The 19426-nt window shown below is 59.4% G+C and overlaps 1 protein-coding gene across 5 annotated transcripts in view; it reads left to right on the forward strand.

Moving 5' to 3' along the window:
• SMG6 (SMG6 nonsense mediated mRNA decay factor) overlaps positions 1-17749 on the forward strand; it is a 106474-nt gene extending 88725 nt beyond the window's left edge. For 3 of the 5 annotated variants that reach the window (XM_050981975.1, XM_050981973.1, XM_050981971.1), the window contains exons 14-19: positions 212-388; positions 3338-3487; positions 10299-10452; positions 13636-13847; positions 14099-14180; positions 15701-17749. In XM_050981975.1, coding sequence (XP_050837932.1) covers positions 212-388; positions 3338-3487; positions 10299-10452; positions 13636-13847; positions 14099-14180; positions 15701-15831 — 906 coding nt within the window. In that variant the 3' untranslated portion in view covers positions 15832-17749. The remainder of the gene's footprint in view (positions 1-211; positions 389-3337; positions 3488-10298; positions 10453-13635; positions 13848-14098; positions 14181-15700) is intronic. The other 2 variants (XM_050981974.1, XM_050981972.1) reach the window with 1 other exon arrangement.
• The last annotated feature ends 1677 nt before the right edge of the window (positions 17750-19426 follow it).

Raw genomic sequence — 19426 nt, forward strand, 5'->3', positions numbered from 1 at the left:
TGCCTCCTTTTCCCTAGGGACTACAAAGCAAGGCAAACCCCTTCCAGCCATGTTTAGAAGAGGGGCACCCCTCACATCCCTGTGGTGCTGCCTACATCCCACTGGGTCTTCTATCCCCAACATTTCCCCCTGGTCGTTACTCATCTGCTCCCCTTTGCACTGACTTTGTTTTCCTTTCCCTCTCCCCAACCCCCTCGTCCTCACCCCGTAGGTTATTGCAGCCGACTGCAAGAGGGTCACAGTTCTGAAGTATTTCCTGGAAGCCCTTTGTGGACAAGAAGAGCCTTTGCTGGCATTCAAGGGTGGAAAATATGTGTCAGTGGCACCCGTCCCAGACGCCATGGGAAAGGAAATGGGAAGCCAAGAGGGAAAACAACTGGAAGATCAGGTACCGTGCGGGAAGAGCGCGCCTCGGTGAAGGAAGAATCACCCCTGTGGGGCCCAGCCTCTGCCTGCCCTGCAGCTCCCGCTATTTATAGCTGGCCTAGCTGCGTGTGCATTTTATGGGGGGAGGCAGGGGGGGCAAGTGGTGCACAGCCCTTGTCTCCTGAGTGTGCTTCGCTCGTGCCCTTTCCTGCCAGCCCGGCCCGCCCGCCTCTATCTCGCGCGCCGCTATGAGTTCCAGATGCTGCTTTTTTCATACCCAGGGTGGGGGCAGCTTTAATAACGTGCAGCACCACGGCCCCGGGAGAGGAGGTGGGCGAGGGGGTGTCAGGGTTCAGCTTCAGGATCAAGTTTATAGCCGTGGAGCTCGTTGAGCAGAGGCCTGAGCTCCAGCCTCCAGCACACGTACAGGAAGAGCTGACATTGGCGCCCCGTCCCTCCCCTGCCTCTCACATCCTGATGTGATTAAGGAATTCAACTCTTGTTTTTCTGCCCTTGCTTGTTCCTGTAGGCCTTGCTTCACTCCAGGCTCCGTGTGTGTGTTTAAGGGCCCTGCCAGCTGCTCTGCAGGTTGACTCCTTTCTTCTGTTTAATCTTGCAGTTGGAAAGGCCAGGGAAACAGGAGAGAGGAGCAGAGGCGTTGGGAACGGGAGGCTGGGTGGCCTGGTGCTGCCCAGGCTCACTCTGGCTCCCCTCCCTGTGCTGGGACCGGGCACTCAGAGCCACAGGGATGTCACCCTGAGCAGGGACAGCACCTCCTCTCTGTCTCATGGGAACTGAAAGTCAGAAAGCTCAGAGAAGCCCAGAGCAGTGCTGTACTCAGCACTCTCCTTGTCCCAGCTGAGCAGGGGACAGCAAATCCCCAGGCAAGAGTTGTCTCTGTGAGGTGGGAGACCTGGATCTTTGTCCTGTTCTGGAGAAGGTGCTGGAGGTTTTCAAGCTGGCATGTGGGATGTGGGGATTGTTTAGGTTCTTCCCAGTGTCATGACAGGGATGGTCCTGTTCTTCAGAAGGCTTCTTGTGTTGGCTCAGTCCCTCCAGTTCCTGCTGTGAGCAAGCACAGTACCAGGATAGCTCCCTCCTGCCCTGTCCCCACAGTCTCTGCTCAGCTGTGGGAATCGCTCCATGAGCTCGTTGTGCAACCCTGGAGCTTCCCTCTTGGGCTCTGATCTCAAGGCAGCTTGCAGCTCACCAGAGTGATGACCAGCACTGTGGGGCAAGCAGGTCCTGACCCCCCCCAGCAGATCTGCATCAGACAGAGGATTGTCCCTGAGGCCCTGGTGTGACACTCTCCCTCTGGCAGCATCCCCCCATCCCCTGTGGTCCAGGCTGTCCCAGCAGAGGGAAGTGAGCCTGAGGGCTCCCATCTTCCTCGTTCCCATGGCTAAAAGGTCACAGGGAGAGAGGAGAAGGTGGTTCTGTGGCCTGGGTGAAATGATTGAGTGCACGACTGTGCAGCACTGGGGTTGTTCTAAATTAAGACCACGAGTCCCTTCTGCTGACACGTGTCATGGCAGGCTGCACAGGGCAGGGAGTGGAGCCCTGCTCTTATCCCTCTGTGCAGGACCTGGCTCCTGCAGCCCTCCAGGGGCACAGAGCAGGTTTTTCTGGCCAGATGCCATCTGGAAATTCTCCCCAGCCCCATCACAACCCTTGGGTTTTGTGCAGAGAAGGGAGGATGGGTAGTGGCATGGCCAGCCATGGTCACTGGGGAGCAAGGCTGGCTGCATGAGGTGAGGGGTCTGCAGGCAGCAGTGGAGAGTTGGGCTCCTGGGCAGCACATGTGGGACACATGTTTAGGAACAGGCACTTGTGGGCTCCCATTTGGGTGTGGAATGACTGGGGAGAGCAGCAGAGCTTGGGCAGAAGGTGGTTGCGAGTGATGGCCAGTTAGACACCAGCCACCATCTCCCACCCTCTTGTATCCCAGAGATTTGGGTACGTGGGGAAAGGCCAGTGTGGCCTCCACCTAAGGCAGGAACAGCACGGCTCCTTCTGGGGTCTCCAGTTCAGGCAGTGCAGGCATTCTGGGAATGGTCTGCAGAACTGGTGGGGAAGGGTCTCTAGGAGAGGAAGAAGATGCAGTATGGTCCAGATGTGCTGGTGTGGGCAGGAGGTTGGAGAACCAGGGACCCTTGAATTCAGCAAAGACAAGGTTCCTGGACAGCAGGAGCATGGCAAAGGCTGACTAGAAGTAGGGTGGAAATGTTAACAGAGGAAGTCATTAACTGTTAAAATGAGTGACCTTGAGACACAGTGGATGCTCCATCATGTGCAGCTTTAAAACCAAGATTTTGAGCATCTCCTTCTGCAACATCTGTTCCAAACCAGCTGGAAATTTTGGGGTGGGTGCTGGAATCTCACTGGCCTACTCAGAGGTCAGAATGGAGAAGGGCACCTGAGTTAGTGGATGGATCTGTGGTTCCTGTCAGGATGAGCAGCCTGTGTGCCCTGTGGGATGAGGCAGCAGTGTTAGAGCAGCCTTGTACTGCCCTAGTGTAGGGAGGTTGGAAGAAGCAGCCTGAACAGGGATGTGTAGCCTGAGCTGCCAGGCAAAGCAGAGAGACAGGGAAATACCATGATTTCACAGAACTGGAGGCAATAAAACATCAGTGACTCACCCAAGGCTGTGGGAAGAGTTTCCCAAGGTGAGGAAGAGGGTGTGATTTTAGAACAGAGCATAAAGCTGGGCTGCCCCTGCCCAGCCTGGTCGCTGCCTTTCCTGCCCATTATCTCCTGTCTCACCTTGTCATTTCCTGAAGGTTTACTATTTATTTGGCTTCTTTTGGATGTTTAGAAATAGTCAGTCACCCATCAGCAAGGGGTGATGCACTGCCTGACAGGGGTTTGTCTGCTGGAAAAGGAAGAGCAGGACGAGAATGATCCCTGCCACCAGCATCCCTTACAGTGACTGCCCTCCTGTTCTTTTCTCTCTTTCTGCATTTCCTGGAAGAAGGAGGATGATGTGAGGATTGAGGCCTTTGAAGATGACTCTGAGACTGAAGGCAGTGGAGGAGAGATGGACATCAAGGAGCTCAGAGCCAAAAAGCAAGCACTGGCCAGGAAAGTCGCTGAGCAGCAGCGCCGTCAAGACAAGATTCAGGTAGGATGGGCTGGTCCCACCTTGCTGTGCCAGTGGTGCACAGCTGTTTTCCTACCATGCTTCAAAGGCCTCTTGGGATGTCCCATGGCACCATAACCTTCCTGGGTGTAATGCCACGTGCTGCCTCTGTGAAACTCAGCAGCAAACAGTTTTGGCCCTTTGGAAGGTCCAAATCTGGCTTGCTGTCACCACCCTGGGTAAGAAATGAGGGTTTCTGCCCTCACAGAAATGAAAGTTTTGGGGACCCACTTGAAGCCAGACGCAGCTTCCCTATGAGCTGCCAGCACACCCAGGAGTGGCAGGGCAGTGCTTTGGCTGCTGGCTGTAGTGCAGTGTGTGCCAGGCAGAGAGCTGTGCCCCAGGACAGCGGCTTCTCTGCGTGTGTGCCAGTGAGCTGTGCCCCCACCCAGGGCAGAGGCTCTGTGACAGCCAGATTTGGTGAGAAATCAGCCTTCCTGTGCAACGGGGCACAGGCAGACAAGGGAGAGGGTGGGACGTGAACAGCAGAGTTCATGCAGGAGCCAGCGGCGGAAAAATAGTCTGTGAAAGGCTGCAGCAGCCAGAACATTGCCAGTTACCATCGTTATGGGGACAAACAGACGGGATGCAGGTGATTCTGGCCTGGCCCTGGCCTGATGAGAGCGTGTTTCCCGGTGGGAGCTGGTGAAGTAAACTGGTTGAACTGGGAGCAGATGCACCCTGTTGCTTTAAGAGCAGTCTCACATGCATGGATGGCTGTTGGCTGCCTCCTCGCTCGCAACCCCTCTTCCTCCAGCCTCATGGCCCAGATGAGGATTTCTCAGCAGAGGAAAAATTCTCCCTGGCTCCCCTCCCCCTCACCTCCGCCCTCTCTAATGCCCAGGGCCCTTCACTTCCATAATTCTTCATTTTCCAGCCTTGAACGTAAGCCAGACACATCTGTCTGGCCATATGCGTGAACTCTGCAGTGTGTGCCGAGGTGGTTGTAAAACAGGGCTGCTGAAGGCCCTACTGGGAGAGCCTGCACATGTGTACCCTCGGGCTACTGGCGCCGGGCCCAGAACCACTGCGCTTCGCTTTTCCAAACCCACCCCAACCTTTGCAGATTTCGCCTTTTTTTCTCCTTTTTTTCCCCCTTTTTTTTTTTTCATTTGAATTCGGAGCAATCCATATCAAGGCGAAGGTAGAAGTTTGTGAGCTGGGAGGGAGGGAGGGGCCGCCCCCACAAGCGAGTCCATTATTGTTGGCAGGTACCTGGGTCACGTTAATACGAGGAGGAAGAAAGCAGCAACCAAAACGAGTGAGAGATTGGAGAGATGGGCTGTAAATTAAAGCGGCCTGAAGCCTTCCAGCCTCCCATGGTTGTTAAGCGGGAGGTGTAAGTAAATTCCCCACTTCCCAGTGCCTTGCACAGACACAGCAAACAGGAACTGCACATGTTCGGGGAGGGCAGCGCCGCAGCTGCGCCGGGGCCCCCCGGGATGGCCGCTGCCCATTCTGCAGGGACAGTGGGGGCTGCCTGATGCTGTCAGGGGCTTGCTCCCCCCGGCCTGCTCCTCCCTTCCTCCTCAGCCGTGCTGGGGCTGATGCTTGCAGGCAGAGAGAGGTCAAAATGAGGGTGTGGGCAGCTTCAGGGGCTGCACAGCTGAGAGCTGAGGTGCACTTGGAGTCTGAAGGCGCGGGGTGGAGGAGAAGTCCTTGGGGCTTCAGTAAAGTCATCCAGGCCGTAGCTGGCTGGGAATGGCCTGGAGCAGAACATGTGTGCTTGCCCCAGTGCTCTCCCTGCCCGGGTACTGACCACGCAGCTGGAGCAGCAGAGGAGCTCGGGTGGAAAATGCTGCCGGGGGAGGCCAGGTTGGAGCCAGATCAGTATCCACCCCCTCCACTTTCCCTCTTAACCTGTGATCCTTGACTTTTCCGCTCTTCCCAACAGATTTAGTGTTTCATTGGAGATGGGGACCTTTTCCCTTCCCTGTTACAGCCTCTCATTCACTGCCCACCTAGGGAATGTCAGCTGTTCTCCAAGTCACCCTTTCATTTTTCTGGGGACAAGCCACAGCTCCATCCGAGTCCAGCAGATGTGGCTCCTGGCTCAGCACACAAGACTCAGCTCCCCACACAGCAGTGGGGACTCAGGTCCAGGTGCTGTGGCTGCCTCCTGTGGAATCTGTGATGGTGTGTGCAGTCCCCCAGGGTGCAAAGCCTTCATCTCTTGGCTGTGTGGTTTCTTTCTGTGCCCAAGGAGAGCGAGGTGTCAAGGCCTCTCCTGGGACTTGCAGAGTTGTACTTCTCATGGATCAAGTCACTGCCTTCTCCCCTGCAGGTTTTCCTGCCTTTGCCCTGCTCCCCAATCTCTGGCAACCCAGCTGTGCTGCTGATTGACACCTTGAGGGGAATTTGAGCTTCACTGCTGTCCCCGTCCCTGCAGGACTGTGGCTTGGGCTGCTGGGGAAGCACAGATTCAAGCAGGATAAATGGCAAATGGGGTGGCCCTTAGTCAGCGCCAGCTTTAGAGGCGACTCAGCTCAGCTCCATTCCCCTACACAAGCACAGACCCCAAAAACATTGCTCTGAGAGGAAAGATAGACCAGAGCAGGGTCAGGTTTCTTGTGTTCTTGGTCAGCTCTAGATGCAAAGCAGCTCCCTGGCTCCACTGCCAGCCTGCCACTGCCCTCACCACATTCCCACACTGGGACAGAGCTGGTGACAGCTGCTGACAGCAGGGATGCATCAGCACAAGGTGAAAAACCAGGCACATCTCAGGTGTTTAGAGGGAGGAGAGACCATGCAGGCAGGTGGACAAGAAGAGATGCCAGCAACACTGCTGGGGCAGGCAGCTCTCTCAGACAGGGCTGTCCCCAAGCCACAGCATGTCCTGCTGCTTGGCCAGCCCTTGGTCCATGCTGTTCAGCGTCCCCTGTCCTTTGTGCCGCCGCTGCGCGCTGGGAGCGGTCGAGTTTCCTGACCGGTTGAAAACATCCCACCTGAAACATAACAGGCTCTTCCTCTGGATGCTGCTATTGTTTTGCTCAGCATTACAGAAGCAGCTCAACCGGGGCGGCCAATTATGACATGTCTTCCCAAAATAGCCTCTCTCCTGTCCCTTCTGAGCCCACGGAACGGCCGCCCCCTTAAGATGCAGCCGCTCCTTTGTGGCGGTAGTGTGAGTAAGTGGCTAAATTTAGCCGTGTCCCATTCACGCTCTCCCTCCCCGCAGGAACAATGCCGCGGGCGCACACGCACAGCACCTGCCTGGAGCGGGTGCCTGCTGCCTGCGGAAGGCGCACACCCACCCACGGCGGCTCCGCCACGGCGGCGGCCCCGGTGTGCTACCAGGCACGGGGCACGTTTACTCCCGAGGAAGACGCTGGGGACGAGCCTTGGGAGGAGGAAGCCCTGGAGCAGAGAGGCTTGGAGGAGGCATTGTTCTCGGCCCTGGAAAATCCGATCCCCGCGGAGAGCGCGGGGTTGGAAGGGGCAGCGGCGCCGGCTTTGGCCGCGGTTGGGGAGAGGGTGGTGGCGGGACAGAGGTGGTGGCAGGATGGTGCTGGCCCTTCCGTCCCGGCTGAGCGGCGTGACCCCGTGTGACCTGTCGCTTGTCTCATCGGCCTCTCTGCCATCCTGGCACCGCGGGCAGAGGAGTTCTGGGGTCCGGGTGCGGAGCTCCAGGGTCCACATGGAGCCTTCTCCTTTTCTGTGCCGGTGGTGGAGACGCTCAGTTCGCCCCCTCTGTCGCTCTGCACAAAGTCCTGGCTTTTGGGGGACCCGTCCCCTGCCCGCGCTGGGAGCCCTCACCCGGGCAGCGGCTTCCGGGGAATTCCCCAGGTGATCCCAGCTGATGGATGAGCTGGGAATTTGGGACTGCGTGTGCAGGAGTGTCTGATCTCAGTGCTGCCACCAGCTGGGGCAGCCGGGGGAGCCACCTCCGGCTCCGGCCCAGCTCCCGGGAGAAGCCCCCGTGGCCGGACAGAGGGATGGGGAGGGGGCTGCAGGTGGCAGCAGCGCTGACACCGCAGCGTGCGGGTGCAGGAGGCGAGGGGAGTGGAGCTGGCATCCCAGGAGAGGGCAAGAAGCCCCTGGTCTCAGAGGTCCACTGCTACATCCAGCACTGTGGGGTCACCCTGCCACTGAGTTGAGCCAAGCCGAGCCTATTTGTTTAACCCAAATAAGCCAAAGCTAAAATGCGGCTGTCCCAAAACACTTGGGCCAGGGCGAGGCTGTACCTCTGCTGTTCCATCCACCCTGGTTTCCAAACCCCACCTCCCAGCAGGACACACAGGCCACCATCACCCTCTCCTTGTTTTAGGGACACTGAGGCACCGTGGGACCAGCAGCTCGCTTCTGGCAGCCCTAAAAGCACAGAAGCCGAGTCCCAAACATGGACATCCCGATCCACACCCGCATGCCCCCCTTCCTCCCCGCGGGACCGTGCCCCACTGACCGGCAGAAGGGTTAAGGCAGAACTGGCCTCCCCGGTTCTGCCGCACATGGGCTCCCTTTCATCTCTGGCGTGGGGCCAGCCAGCGTCCGCATGAATCACAGGCCACTCCTCTCTCCCCCAAACCTCTTGGCCAGAGGCTTCTGCAGCCTTTTACTCACACAAACAAAAATAAATCTCGCTGCCGGCCTCTGAACTCTGCAAAGGCGAGTTTCCCTCTGGCTCCCCGAGCGGCCCGGAGCTGTGCGCGGGGACTTGGCACGCTCCCCGCCGACCTCGCTCTTTCACTCCCGGCGCATCCTGTGTCCTTCTCTCACCGGGCGGCCCGGAGAGCGGAATGGGACGTGACGGCCGGCACAGGCGTTGCTGGAGGCTGCCAGGAATCGGCCGGGTACGGCCCGCCAGGGCAAATGCCACACACGAGGGTACTGCCCTCCCTGCCGCCACCCCCGGCCCCAGGGGTAGGTGAGCAGGTCTGCAGGTCCTGCTGACACTGCTGAGGTCACCTGCACGGGCTGGGGTGAGTCACAGGCTCAGGAACCATACTGGGGTGCAGGTGGGGGTCCCCTCCTGCCACCAGCTCTTGTTCCTATAGGACTGTCACTGTTCAGTGGGGACTGTGTGGTTTCACCCCCACTTCCTGCAACTTCAGGGCCATTGACCTCTATGGCAGCCCCACAAGGGACTTGCCACTCTCTGAGTCTCTGCATTGGTCCCTGGGACTCTTCTCTATCTCCCCAAGGCAGGTGGAGCCGGCTCCAGTGCCTCCAAGGACAGACAGCCCCTCCCACACCCCAAAACCCTGTGGAGACACCCCAGCTGCTGTTCTCCTTTGTGGTGAGGGGGCAGCAGCAGCTCCATGCTGGAGTTGGTTCCAGGTTGTCCCTGATTGTAGCAGTTCCTGTGCCACCAGCGAGTGCCAAGGCAGAGCACAGGCAGGGATGGCATCTAGCACATGGTACAGAGCTGCAGCCTGGGGACACTGGTGTGTCCTCTGTGTGATGGGCATGGCATGTCCTCCCACTGGCGTGCAGCAGACAGGACCTGACATGCCCCCTGCTCTGCCTGCCTCCCCTAAGGGCTTGTGGGAGCCACATCCCCAGGACCAGCACTGCCAGAAGGAGGGTGGGAGTCACGTGGTGAGGTTCTGCTTGCTGCCTTGCCTGGAGACACTTGTGGGAGGTGGCAGCATCAAGCTGCCTTGATTTAAAGCCAGATGACAACACTTGGAAATGAATTAAAAACCACTTCTTTCCATGGCCACTGCTGGCCCATGCAGCTCCTTGTTCCAGTGCGCCTCCGAGGGTTTGGCATGACTGAGGGAGGGTTGGGATCCTCACTGTGGGCAGGGGGAGCTCCCCATACCATTGGGCAGGACAGGGTTGGTGGTCACCATGTGTGCCCAGGGCACATCTGGTGGGTCCAAGCCTGGTCTCAGAAGGGTTTGCATGGTGAATGTGTTCCACAGCAGCTCTGCTGTGCTCCATGGGTGACCGGTTCCTATTAGAGGCAACAAACATCAGCGAGTCCAGGGAAGCTATTTTTAAGCAGAGGAAGCACTAGAATAGCATCCTGAGTTTTTTAAGCCTGTGGCTTACTGAAGAGCCCAAGTCCTTCGAGAGCCTCGAAAGTCATACGTGAGCTCTGGGGTCCCGTTTTGGCAGCTGACTTGGGCCAGAGGTCCAGGTGCAGCCCAGAGGGCGGCCAGCAAGCCCCAGCAGACCCTCCCCCTGTGAGTGTGAGCACCTCTGGTCTCTGTGGGTGTGAAGGGCTCGACCAAGGACAGTGCTGTGAGTTTTCACGGCTGGAACCCACCTGGCTTCCCAGCTGGATGGAGTCGGAAAAGGCAAGGCATGTGCAGGAGGTGGTAGGACAGTGAAGGAGATATTCAGCCAAGGATTCCTGCCCCACAGACCTCTGGCTGCCTGCTTGAGGTCCCTGTGTTAGGAGGCTGTTGGCAAGACTTAGGCATCCCAAACTGGTTTGTTTTGTCTCTTGTCACCTTGACCTGTTTCCATGTGAAGCCCCAGAATGACTGTCCTCCCTCCCCCTTGGCACCAGTGCAGATGATCCTGGCAGCTGCCAGTCCCACAAATAGGACAATTCCCAAAATACCTCAGTTTTCAAGGCCAGTGCCAGTTCTCCCAAAGCCTGGACAGGGCTGTTTTTCTAGGAGAATGTTTTCTTGGAGGCTTTTGCCATCCTGTTCACATGTGTACTTTGGACCTGCAAGAGCTATGTTTGGGGTGTGCAGGTGGGATGGATGCAGCCTCCTCCCAGTCCCCTTCCCATGGATCTGTACGTGCCAGCCAGGCTTATCTTCTGCTCTCAGGGTCCATGGATCATAGGACTGACATCCTCCTTACTCACCATGTGTCCTTCCTTCTCCTCCAGGCCGTGCTGAAAGACCAGAGCCAAATGAGGCAGATGGAGCTGGAGATCAGACCTGTCTTTCTGGTCCCAGACACCAATGGTTTCATCGACCACCTCGGCAGTTTGGTCACTCTGCTGGACTGCAGGAAGTTCATCCTGGTGGTGCCCCTGATCGGTGAGTAGGGCCAGTGCTGTGGTGGGGGCTCCCCCTCTCCCCTGGTGTGGTCTGTCCTTCCAGGCTGGCTCCCTCTCTCTATGCCCCACGTGCCCTCAGTGTCTGTGTGGTCTGGAGCTGGTCAGCTTGTGCCGTGGGACTGGACTTCATCCTGCCCTGTCTCATCCCAGTCGTTGCTGGCATTCCTTCAGCCCCTGTCACCCTGCTCCCTCCCTGCCAGCCTTCTGCCCACAGCACTCAGCAAACTTCTCCCAGTGCTGCATTTGGGGGTACCAGGGGCTGGTAGAAAGCAGATGGGTGTTAAACAAGATTTGGAGGGAATTTCGAAGGGAGCAAGGAGGAGGAATTGTTAAACAATCAGAGCAGATAGCTTATCCCAGCTGAGCTGGGGCTTAGGCAGGCTGAGCAAATGGCCGGCCTGTGTCCCAGCGTCTCGGAGCTGCTCAAGCCCAGCCCTTCTTTTTCTCCTTATAAAGCTCGCAGTAAAACAGCAAGCTGGTTCCCGTTATTGGTAAACACTCACCCTGGCAGATAACGGCTGTGCTGCTGGGTGGTCTCCCGGGGTGGCGGAGCCCTGGGCCCGTGCCTTTGCTCTGGTTGTTTGATCACGCTCCGGGCTGGAGGTGCCGCTCCTCCTGCCAGTGCCACTGCGGCGCCTGGCACCTCCCGCTGCCAGCCTGGCACTCACAGGATCCCCGGGGACAGCAGGAGAGGCTGGGGCAGGAGTGGGGCTGAGCGTTGCAGAGCCCACATCCCGTCCACAGCCCTTGGAGGCCGGGGACCAGCTGGGTTCTGTGGGTGTCAGGCAGTGAGGTGGCACAGGTGCACCCCGTGGCATGCGGGGGTGCTGCCCTCCAAGACATTTTGGGGGTTTCTTCTCAACTCCTGGTGTCCAGCAGACAGCTCTGCCTGTTCCAGAGCCAACATCCAGCTGCTGCCCTTTTCCTCAGGCTGAGCAGCCCAGCTCAGGAAGGATTCTTGGGGCTGGCACCCCTGGGTGGGGAGAGCAGGGCTGGATGCCTGCCCAGCTCAGCGCAGGAGCTGCCAAGTTCCTCCATGGCTTGGCACCGCAGAAGCCAAGGGAAGGCAGTCAGCAGCACCAGCAGAGCCTGGGAAGCCCTGGGGGCTGTAGAGCATGTTAACACCTGGGAGAGCTGGGACCTGCCCTGGAGCCATGGCTTTGCCTCCTGATGCACTCCAGTAGTTGCTGGGAGGCTCCTCCATCAAACCCCAGCCAGGGGCAGCAGGAGAGCTGAAAACTCTGGTCCTCCCCCTATCCAAAATACTGCTGCCCTCAACCTGCAAAAGAAGCCTGGGCTGTGCTGCCACAGGCACGATTGAGCACTTTAGTGCCCTCCTGTCCTGCTGCCTCATCATATGGGGACAGTGTAACTCATCTCCCACTGCTGCCACAAGCCCCCCAGAAGCACCCCAAAGCCAGCAACTCCCTGTCCATGCACAGGTTGGTCACGTTCCCCCTCATCCCCAAGGACTGCCATCAGTATGGGCAGGAGGAAGCCATCCCCTGGGCCTGTGGCTGCTGGGGACAGAGGCCTTGGTGCCATGTCCCATGGGCAGACTGGAGAGGCCCAGTGCCCTTCCCCCGGCACTGCTCCCTGCTCTTCCCGGGGATGCAGCAAGGGGTTAAGCGCTTGGCTTCTCGTTGGGTTTGTTTCTCTTGCTCTTTAACCTGCTCCGTGCTCCTTGAGCCTGACCCCGCCATGGAGAAGCCAGGCCTGGTGCAGAAGCACAAACAAGCCTCCCCTTTGAAGCCTGTTTAGCTTGGAAGCAGGAAGGCGGATTTCGGGAGGGAATACCAGCTTTTCCTGTTTGATGTTCCGTTCTTGCACGGCTCCCCCCACCCCGGGCCCAGCCGTGCATTGTGTGGAAATGGCAGCATCAGGTCGGTAGCAAGAAGAATCTCCAGCCAGGGAAGAGCAAAGCAGCTCCACACAGATTTAATTGGAATGCCCAGACAGTGAGTGCCAGTCTCACCATGGAACAGAGCGATCACGCAGGCTCCCCGGGCAGTGATTCACAGCACTGGGGAGAGGCCTCAGACCCCGAGCTCTCTCCCCGAACCCCCCAAGGAATGCATAGTTCCCACTTGAACTCAGGACTTGGCTCCAAGCTCGGAAACAATCTTCAGAAATGAAGCCATGGCTCAAACGCACACACACACACACATACACACACACACAGAGTGCATGGAGGCTCCCTCACACACACATGCACACCAGCTCCCTGCACACGCAGCCCTGCACACCAGCACAGCCAGGGGACACTTGTTTGCACATCTGGATGCACATTTGTGTGCCCAGCCCTGCTGCCAGCTGTGAGGCCAGGCATACAAGGGTTTGTCCAGATGTGCTCATGAGCGTTGTCGCTCGCACACGCAGCCCCTGAACCCAAGGGTTGGTCCCTCCTGGAGCTCTGGGGTCCTTTGGGCTCATCAGGATGGAGCAGCTGGAGTTCCCAACCACTTGGCAGCAGTTCAGGAGGTCCCAGTCAAGGTGAACAGGCTGGGAATCCACCTGGATTCCAAGCTCGTCTCGAGGCAGGACAGATGCGCAAAGCCAGATGGGTGAGGTGTTGAAAGGAGTGTGTTCCCTGCCAGGAGCACGGGGTGGTGGCTTCAAGTGGGAAAACAGGCCTGGGATTTGTGTGGGAAATAGTGCCAGGGTGGGAACTGCCTGCTTCCTGTTCCCATGTGCAGCCCTGCAGTCAGAGGCAGGCAGTGCCACACGGGCAGGAGGCACAGTGCCACGGGCCATCGCTGTGCTCGGAGATAGAGGAGCAGGATGCAGGAGTTCAGGGTTTCCTGACACCCCCGGGCACGGATGTGCTGTTGGCATGGTACAGCAGGGTGGGCTGGGGGGCACAGTGATGCTCCCCAGTGTTTGGCAGGGCAGAGCCAGTTGCCCTCTCCAGTTACACTGCGGGGGTGAGGTGCCTGTGCTCTCGGGGCCGAGCCAGGTGACCCACAGAGGTGGAAGGCAGCAAAGCTTTTCCAGACCTGCAGCCAAGTCCAAGAGCACAGGGACACTGCAGCAGCTGAACCCAGATTTCCTGAGCCAGCTCCCAGTGCCCCGGCCCTAAGGCCTTGGCAACTTGCGTGCTCCAGCAGCAGGTCACGGGAGCACCTTGTCCCATAGTAACTGTACCTCCTCTTCCTGTTTGAAGTGATAAACGAGCTGGATGGCCTGGCCAAGGGCCCAGAGATGGAGCACCGGGCTGCAGGCTATGCCCGCCAAGTGCAGGAGAGAGCCAGGAAGTCCATCGAGTTCCTGGAGGAGCGATTTGAGAGCAGGGACAACTGTTTGAGGGCTCTGACCAGCCGAGGCAACGAGCTGGAGTCCATCTCCTTCCGCAGTGAGGACACCACTGGCCAGCAGGTAAGGGGCATCAAGGAGCTCTTTGCCACCACCTCCTCTGGGAAAACCAGGGACCCTGAGGTCCGTGAGCTCTGGCAGGGGGTGGCTCTGTGCCCCCACTTTGCAGGTGGCTGAGCAGGCCCTTGTGTCTCAGCCTGGGGCAGCCCTGCTCTCACTGAGCTGTGTTGGGGTGTCTCGAGGCGGTGCAAAGTCGGGGTGGTGGGGGTGCAAAGTTTTCCCTGCCAAGGGTAACCTTGCCCTTTCTTTTCCAGGGAAACAATGACGACCTGATTCTGTCCTGCTGCCTCCACTATTGCAATGACAAGGCCAAGGATTTCATGCCCTCCAACAAAGGTGGGACATCCTCACATCCTCTTTGTCCCTTCTCTGTGGCATTCCAGAGACTCCTCCCGTTTCTCTTTCATGGCCCTTGGATCTGTTCCCTCTTGCATTTTGCCTCTTTCAACACCAAGGTGCCACCTCCTGCCTCCGGTCAGCCCCAGGCTGTGGCCCTCCCACCTCATTGCCAAATGTCACCTCATGGCACCTTGGGGATGCCCCAGCCTGTGACAAACACACCATAAACATCCACAGATCCATTTTTTGTGGTGACAAAGGGCCAGAAAATGCCTCCTCCCCATGACCTCTGATGCCTTCTGTCCAGGACTCTTTTTCCTCTGCATTCCTGGTTGGCATCAGCCATGTGTGCTGGGACCAGACAGCCTCCAGGCTGTTGCCAGGGCGGCAGGGATGGGAATCACATCAGCAGCTGCCCAAGAAATCAACCCGCATTTGTCAGCACGAATTCTTAGCAGCTTAACTTGTCAGATCCACAGAGAAACCGTCACCAAATGTTTATGTGCAAATGATGCTGAATTTTGAAATCATGTGGATTATGGGGAATGGGGCCTGACAAGCTGACAGCCTCTGGTTTGTAACAAGGAGGAGCGTCACCAGTGCGGGGCAGAGGATGTTTATTGTTACACATTTCTTAAAGTGTCCGCGCAAAACCTCCCGCTCCCACTTGAGGCAGCTCTCAATCCCTGGCCTGCCTTCCCCCAATTCCCTTCCCAATTCCAGCCAGGTGTTTGCCCACCATCCCCAACCCCAACACCGTGACCATAGCCCGCGTTCCTGGCCACCCTCCCCTTCCCCTCGTCCTGCTGCTCCCCGCGCAGCCAATCTGGGCCCATGTTGGGCTCCCATAAACTCTGTTTTTTCCATTCCCGTCCTGGCTCGGAGGCACTGTGTTTCCTGTGCTCATAGGAACAGTACTCTGGTCACAGGACCCAGCTGCTTACACATACCCCATATGCTTCCCCTGCCTCGCACACACGTAAGCGTGGCTCCCACATCCCAGCCCGGCGCCTTGCGTGCGGGGCAGCTCATCCATCTGGGGGCAAGATCCCTTCGGTTCTTTCTCAGGCATCAACTCCCAGTGTCTGTCTGAGCCCCAGCCAGAAACGCCTCGGTGTCAGTGGCGACTCCAAAAAAGCTCCACAAAAAATAAGGGGTGGCTTTAGATCTTATAATGAGATCAACAGAATAATAGCACCAGCTTCCTGCTGGAGCCAGGGTCGCAGGCCGTCTTCCTGGCCTGGGTCAGGCAGGGACCTCCTCTTCCCAGCCTGTGGCCAGTCCACCACCCCTGTGGGCAGTGGGCAATGATCACAAATCACCCCTGGGCAGCACAGAGAGGGGAGCAGATGGCCGTGGGGATGCAGAGCTGTGTCCGAGGCCCACCAGGAAGCTTGGCAAGGAGCAGGGAGCTGAGAGCCGGGAGCAGGGAGGGTAGGAGAGCACACCATGGGATGGGTGGAAGGCCTGGGGCAGGTCAGAGCTTCACTGTGCTCCGTGTGTGTGTCTCCTTGCAGACGATCCCATCCGTTTGCTCAGGGAAGTGGTTTTGCTGACGGACGACCGGAACCTGCGAGTCAAAGCGCTGACCCGCAACGTGCCGGTGCGGGACATCCCCACCTTCCTCAAGTGGGCTCAGGAGGGCTGAGGAGGCCAAGCGGGGCCCAGGGCCCCTGAGCGAGTCACGCAGCCCCTGACGGCGGGAGCCCGGCTCCAGCGGCCGCCTCGCCGCGCCGCCACCGCCGCCAGCCCACCACGAACAATAAACGCCACGTCTTCAACCCACCCCAGAATGGCCGTGCTGAGAAGGGCCCCCCGAGGGCAGACCAGCTGGGAAGGTCATTGCTGTGGATGGTTCACGTGGAGGCTGGGCCCTTGAGGGGCCCGCCAGCCTTTGGGCAGTGCCAGCGCGGAGCTGGAGAGCCCCGCTGGCGAGGGAAGCTTTGGGTGAGCCCCGTGCTGGATCACCAGCCTTTTGCTTGGTTTGCTTGGGTGCAGAGAGCTCGAGTCACACCTTGGTGGCTCTTTGGGTTTGTAGGCTGCGTAGGGCAGAGATTGGGGACACGCCGGCACAGACTTTGGGATTGTTTAGTCCAGCCTTTATCCCTTGGAGAGGCCATGGATTTCAAGGGCAGGTTTCCCCCTGCCCCAGCCTATTTGTCCTGCATGGCCAGACAGCCCCAGGTCCCCATCCCCTTCCCCACCGTGTGCTGCCCCATGCAGGAGTGCTGCTTGCAGAGGGCTTTGTCCTCTCTGTGGTGCGGGGTTTGCTTGTTGAGTTTCATTTTTTCGGTGTAGGTTAGTTTTCAGGTGTGTGCCCTGCCTGCTTTGCTGGGGGAGGCTTTGAACACCCCCACAGATGCTTTGTCCTGATCCCCTGCCCACCCCAGCTGTTACTTGCCCCTTCCTTTCTCCCCCCAACCCCTTAGTCCTACCCTGCTACCTTTTAGGCACGCTTTTGACCTATGACTCAGTGTGAGGCTAACAAAATACTCCAAGGACCCCAGGACCGGCTGTCCCATGGGTACTGTGTGTCCTCACATTGCCCCAGGCCCCTTTTCCATGTGGGATCTGGCTTCTGCCTATGGCTGCAGAGTCAGAAAGAACCACAGAAATGCTCAGCCCCATTACTTGCCTAGCTGAGAGGGTCCATGGATGGAGCCATTGCCTCGTCCCTGGGTCATTTTGCGCTTGGAGTTGGGGTTGGGGTGCTGCTAAGCCTTCCACACCCCACGCTGTCCCATCACCAAGTGTCCCATCCCCAGTGACACACCAGATACAGAAGCTAAGAGGGAGCATTAACCCCTGAACCAGAGTCCCTGGAGCTCTGTCAAGTCCCAGTCCCATGAGCCGGGGTGGGAGCAGCCCCAGGGCCACCCCTGGTCCCCGCTGGGGCGCCGTAGCTGTGGGAGGGACGTGTCAGAGGTGGCAGAGGAAGCAGCAGGACAGAGCCCAGCGTTTTCCTTTCCTGTGTGGGTGGCTCGGACCCAGAGTCTGCATCAGGAAGCTCAGCCACCCCTGTGCCAGCCACCAGCCCCACGGGCAGGGCCAGCAGCAGGGTCAGAGCCTCGGCAGCGCGATGGACACACGGGCTGTGCTGGATAACCTGTGCCAGAGCAGTGCCCGGCCCGGGGCAGCGGGCACAGAGACTTTGGGGTGCCCACGGCTGCTGTGGGGCACACGGAGCCATTGGCACAGCACCCATGCCCGAATTCCTTGCCCACAGCTGTGCTGGCTGCCAGCTTTGCAGAGACTTTGCCTTCTCCTCCACGCCGGGTGTGTTTCAATGTTTGTTTTCTTATGGCGCTGCCCCGGCGCTGCTTTCCGAGGCCCTTTCCAAGGTACCACCAGCCTGGAAGGCCCTGCAATTCTGCCAGATGTGTCACAGGCTCGGCCATGGGACAGTTTTGGTGCCACCAGACCAGGTGGCACAACGGTGAGCAGAGCTTGAGCAGCTGGGGCCATCCCTGCCAGGCTGCTGGGAGCCCTTGTCTTGGGGCAGTACCCGCATTCGGGATGTTAAGTTGGTTTTAATAATTTTTAGTATTAAACATGTGTCAGTGCAGCGTGGTGTGTCATTTGTTGTCTGCCCAGGAGTTGCTGCTGAGGTTGGGGTGGGGGACACATTGTAAGGATGACAACGGCTCTGTCCCACCTGCATGTGCTGCTGCCTCCCAGCTGGGGGGGTCTGGGCTAACCAGATGCACAACAAAGGCACTTGGGTCCCCTCCCTGCAGCTCTGCACGCCCAGGTGACCCCCAGGGACATTCCCAGCCATGCTCAGCTTCAACCCTGCACCAGCCAGGCCCCTCCCCAGAGAAGAACGCGAGGCCACGCGTGTTAATGTCACTTTATTGCTCATTCCGTTTCGACTATAGAAAAAAAAAGGGCGAGAAGCCCGTGTACAAATTGGACGTGATACAGGGGGGGCCGGGGCCCCGCTAGGCGCTGCCAGCTGTGCTTTGGGTGCTGCCACCACCGCCAGTCACCCCACGGCAGCTCCGGGGGACACTGCCGGCCCTGGGGGACCGGGACACCCCGGGAGGCTCGGGGGCGGCTGGGCAGGAGCGGCCAGCTCAGGCTAAGGCACAGTGGCTGCGAGGCCGGGGGCAGTCGCTGCTGGCGGCCGCCCGGAGCCTCGTGTGCAAAGGAGAGGAGGGGGCTCAGGAGGGGGGAGAAGCTTCACATTAGCCCCAACGGAGGGGTCAGGGCACGGGCCGGGGGGGTCCAGGCTGGGGGGACTTGGCCCACACCGAGCAGAAGGTGGGAGAGGGGCTGCGGTGGTGGCAGAAGGTGCCCGGGGGGGACTCGGCCCCAGGTCACATGCACCCCCCGGGCTCTGCCCCACGGCCCCCTCCCGCAGCCCCTGCCCACCTCCCGTAGCTGACAAACCAGAGACCGCTTTGTCTTTGTCATGGACCCCCCGGCCCGGCCCGGCCGCGCTGGGGACGGGCGTCTTTGGCAAAAAATAAAAAAATAAAAAATAATCAAGGCGAGTGTGGCCGCCCGAGGGCGAATCCGCCGGGTCCCGGTGCTGTCCCGGGTGCCCCGGGCATCCCTGATGGCGAGGCAGGGCCCAGGGGCTCAGTCTGGGACAGGCCCTGCCCCACCTCCCAGAAACACGGGGAGCAGCCGGCTGAGCCCCTGCGCTGGGGACGGAAGGTCAGTGCTTGCTTCGGGGAGAGAAGCATCGCGATTCCCCGGCCGCCCCAGCATGGACGTGACCGCCGCTCCCCCGTCCCGCGCCTGCTGCTCAGACCACACCGTCCCCCTCCGTCAGTCCGTCCCCGAGCCCCCGGCGCGGCCCGGAGGTGCTCGGGCTCACACCCCCAGCCCGGCGCTGGCCGCTCCCGCTCAGCACGGAGGCGTCGCTCCGGCCACGACGGACGAACTACTCACGGCCCGCGGCGGTCGGGGAGGCACAGTCCGGGTCCCGTCGCGGCGAAGCCGAGCGCCGGCGGGTCCCACCGCGGGGCCGGAGCGACGCGGCGGCTGCCGAGGGCGTCCCCTCGCCCGAGGGCAGCCCTGAGGTAAGGAGCGGGCTCATGTCCTCCAAAGCCTCGGGGCGCAGCCCGGCCTCACAGCTTGTGCGTCGCTGCCGCCCGATGCCGGGGTCCCGGCACCCCCCACGGCGAGGGGCGGAGGTGCCGCGGGGTCAGTCCCTGATTCATCGGCTTCTCCCGGGCAAGCCGGGGCGCTGGCCGAGGGACACGCCGTCCATCCATCCCGGAGCAGCTCTCATG

This window comes from Serinus canaria, chromosome 19, assembly GCF_022539315.1.
Source record: "Serinus canaria isolate serCan28SL12 chromosome 19, serCan2020, whole genome shotgun sequence".
NCBI classification, from domain to species: Eukaryota; Metazoa; Chordata; class Aves; order Passeriformes; family Fringillidae; genus Serinus; species Serinus canaria.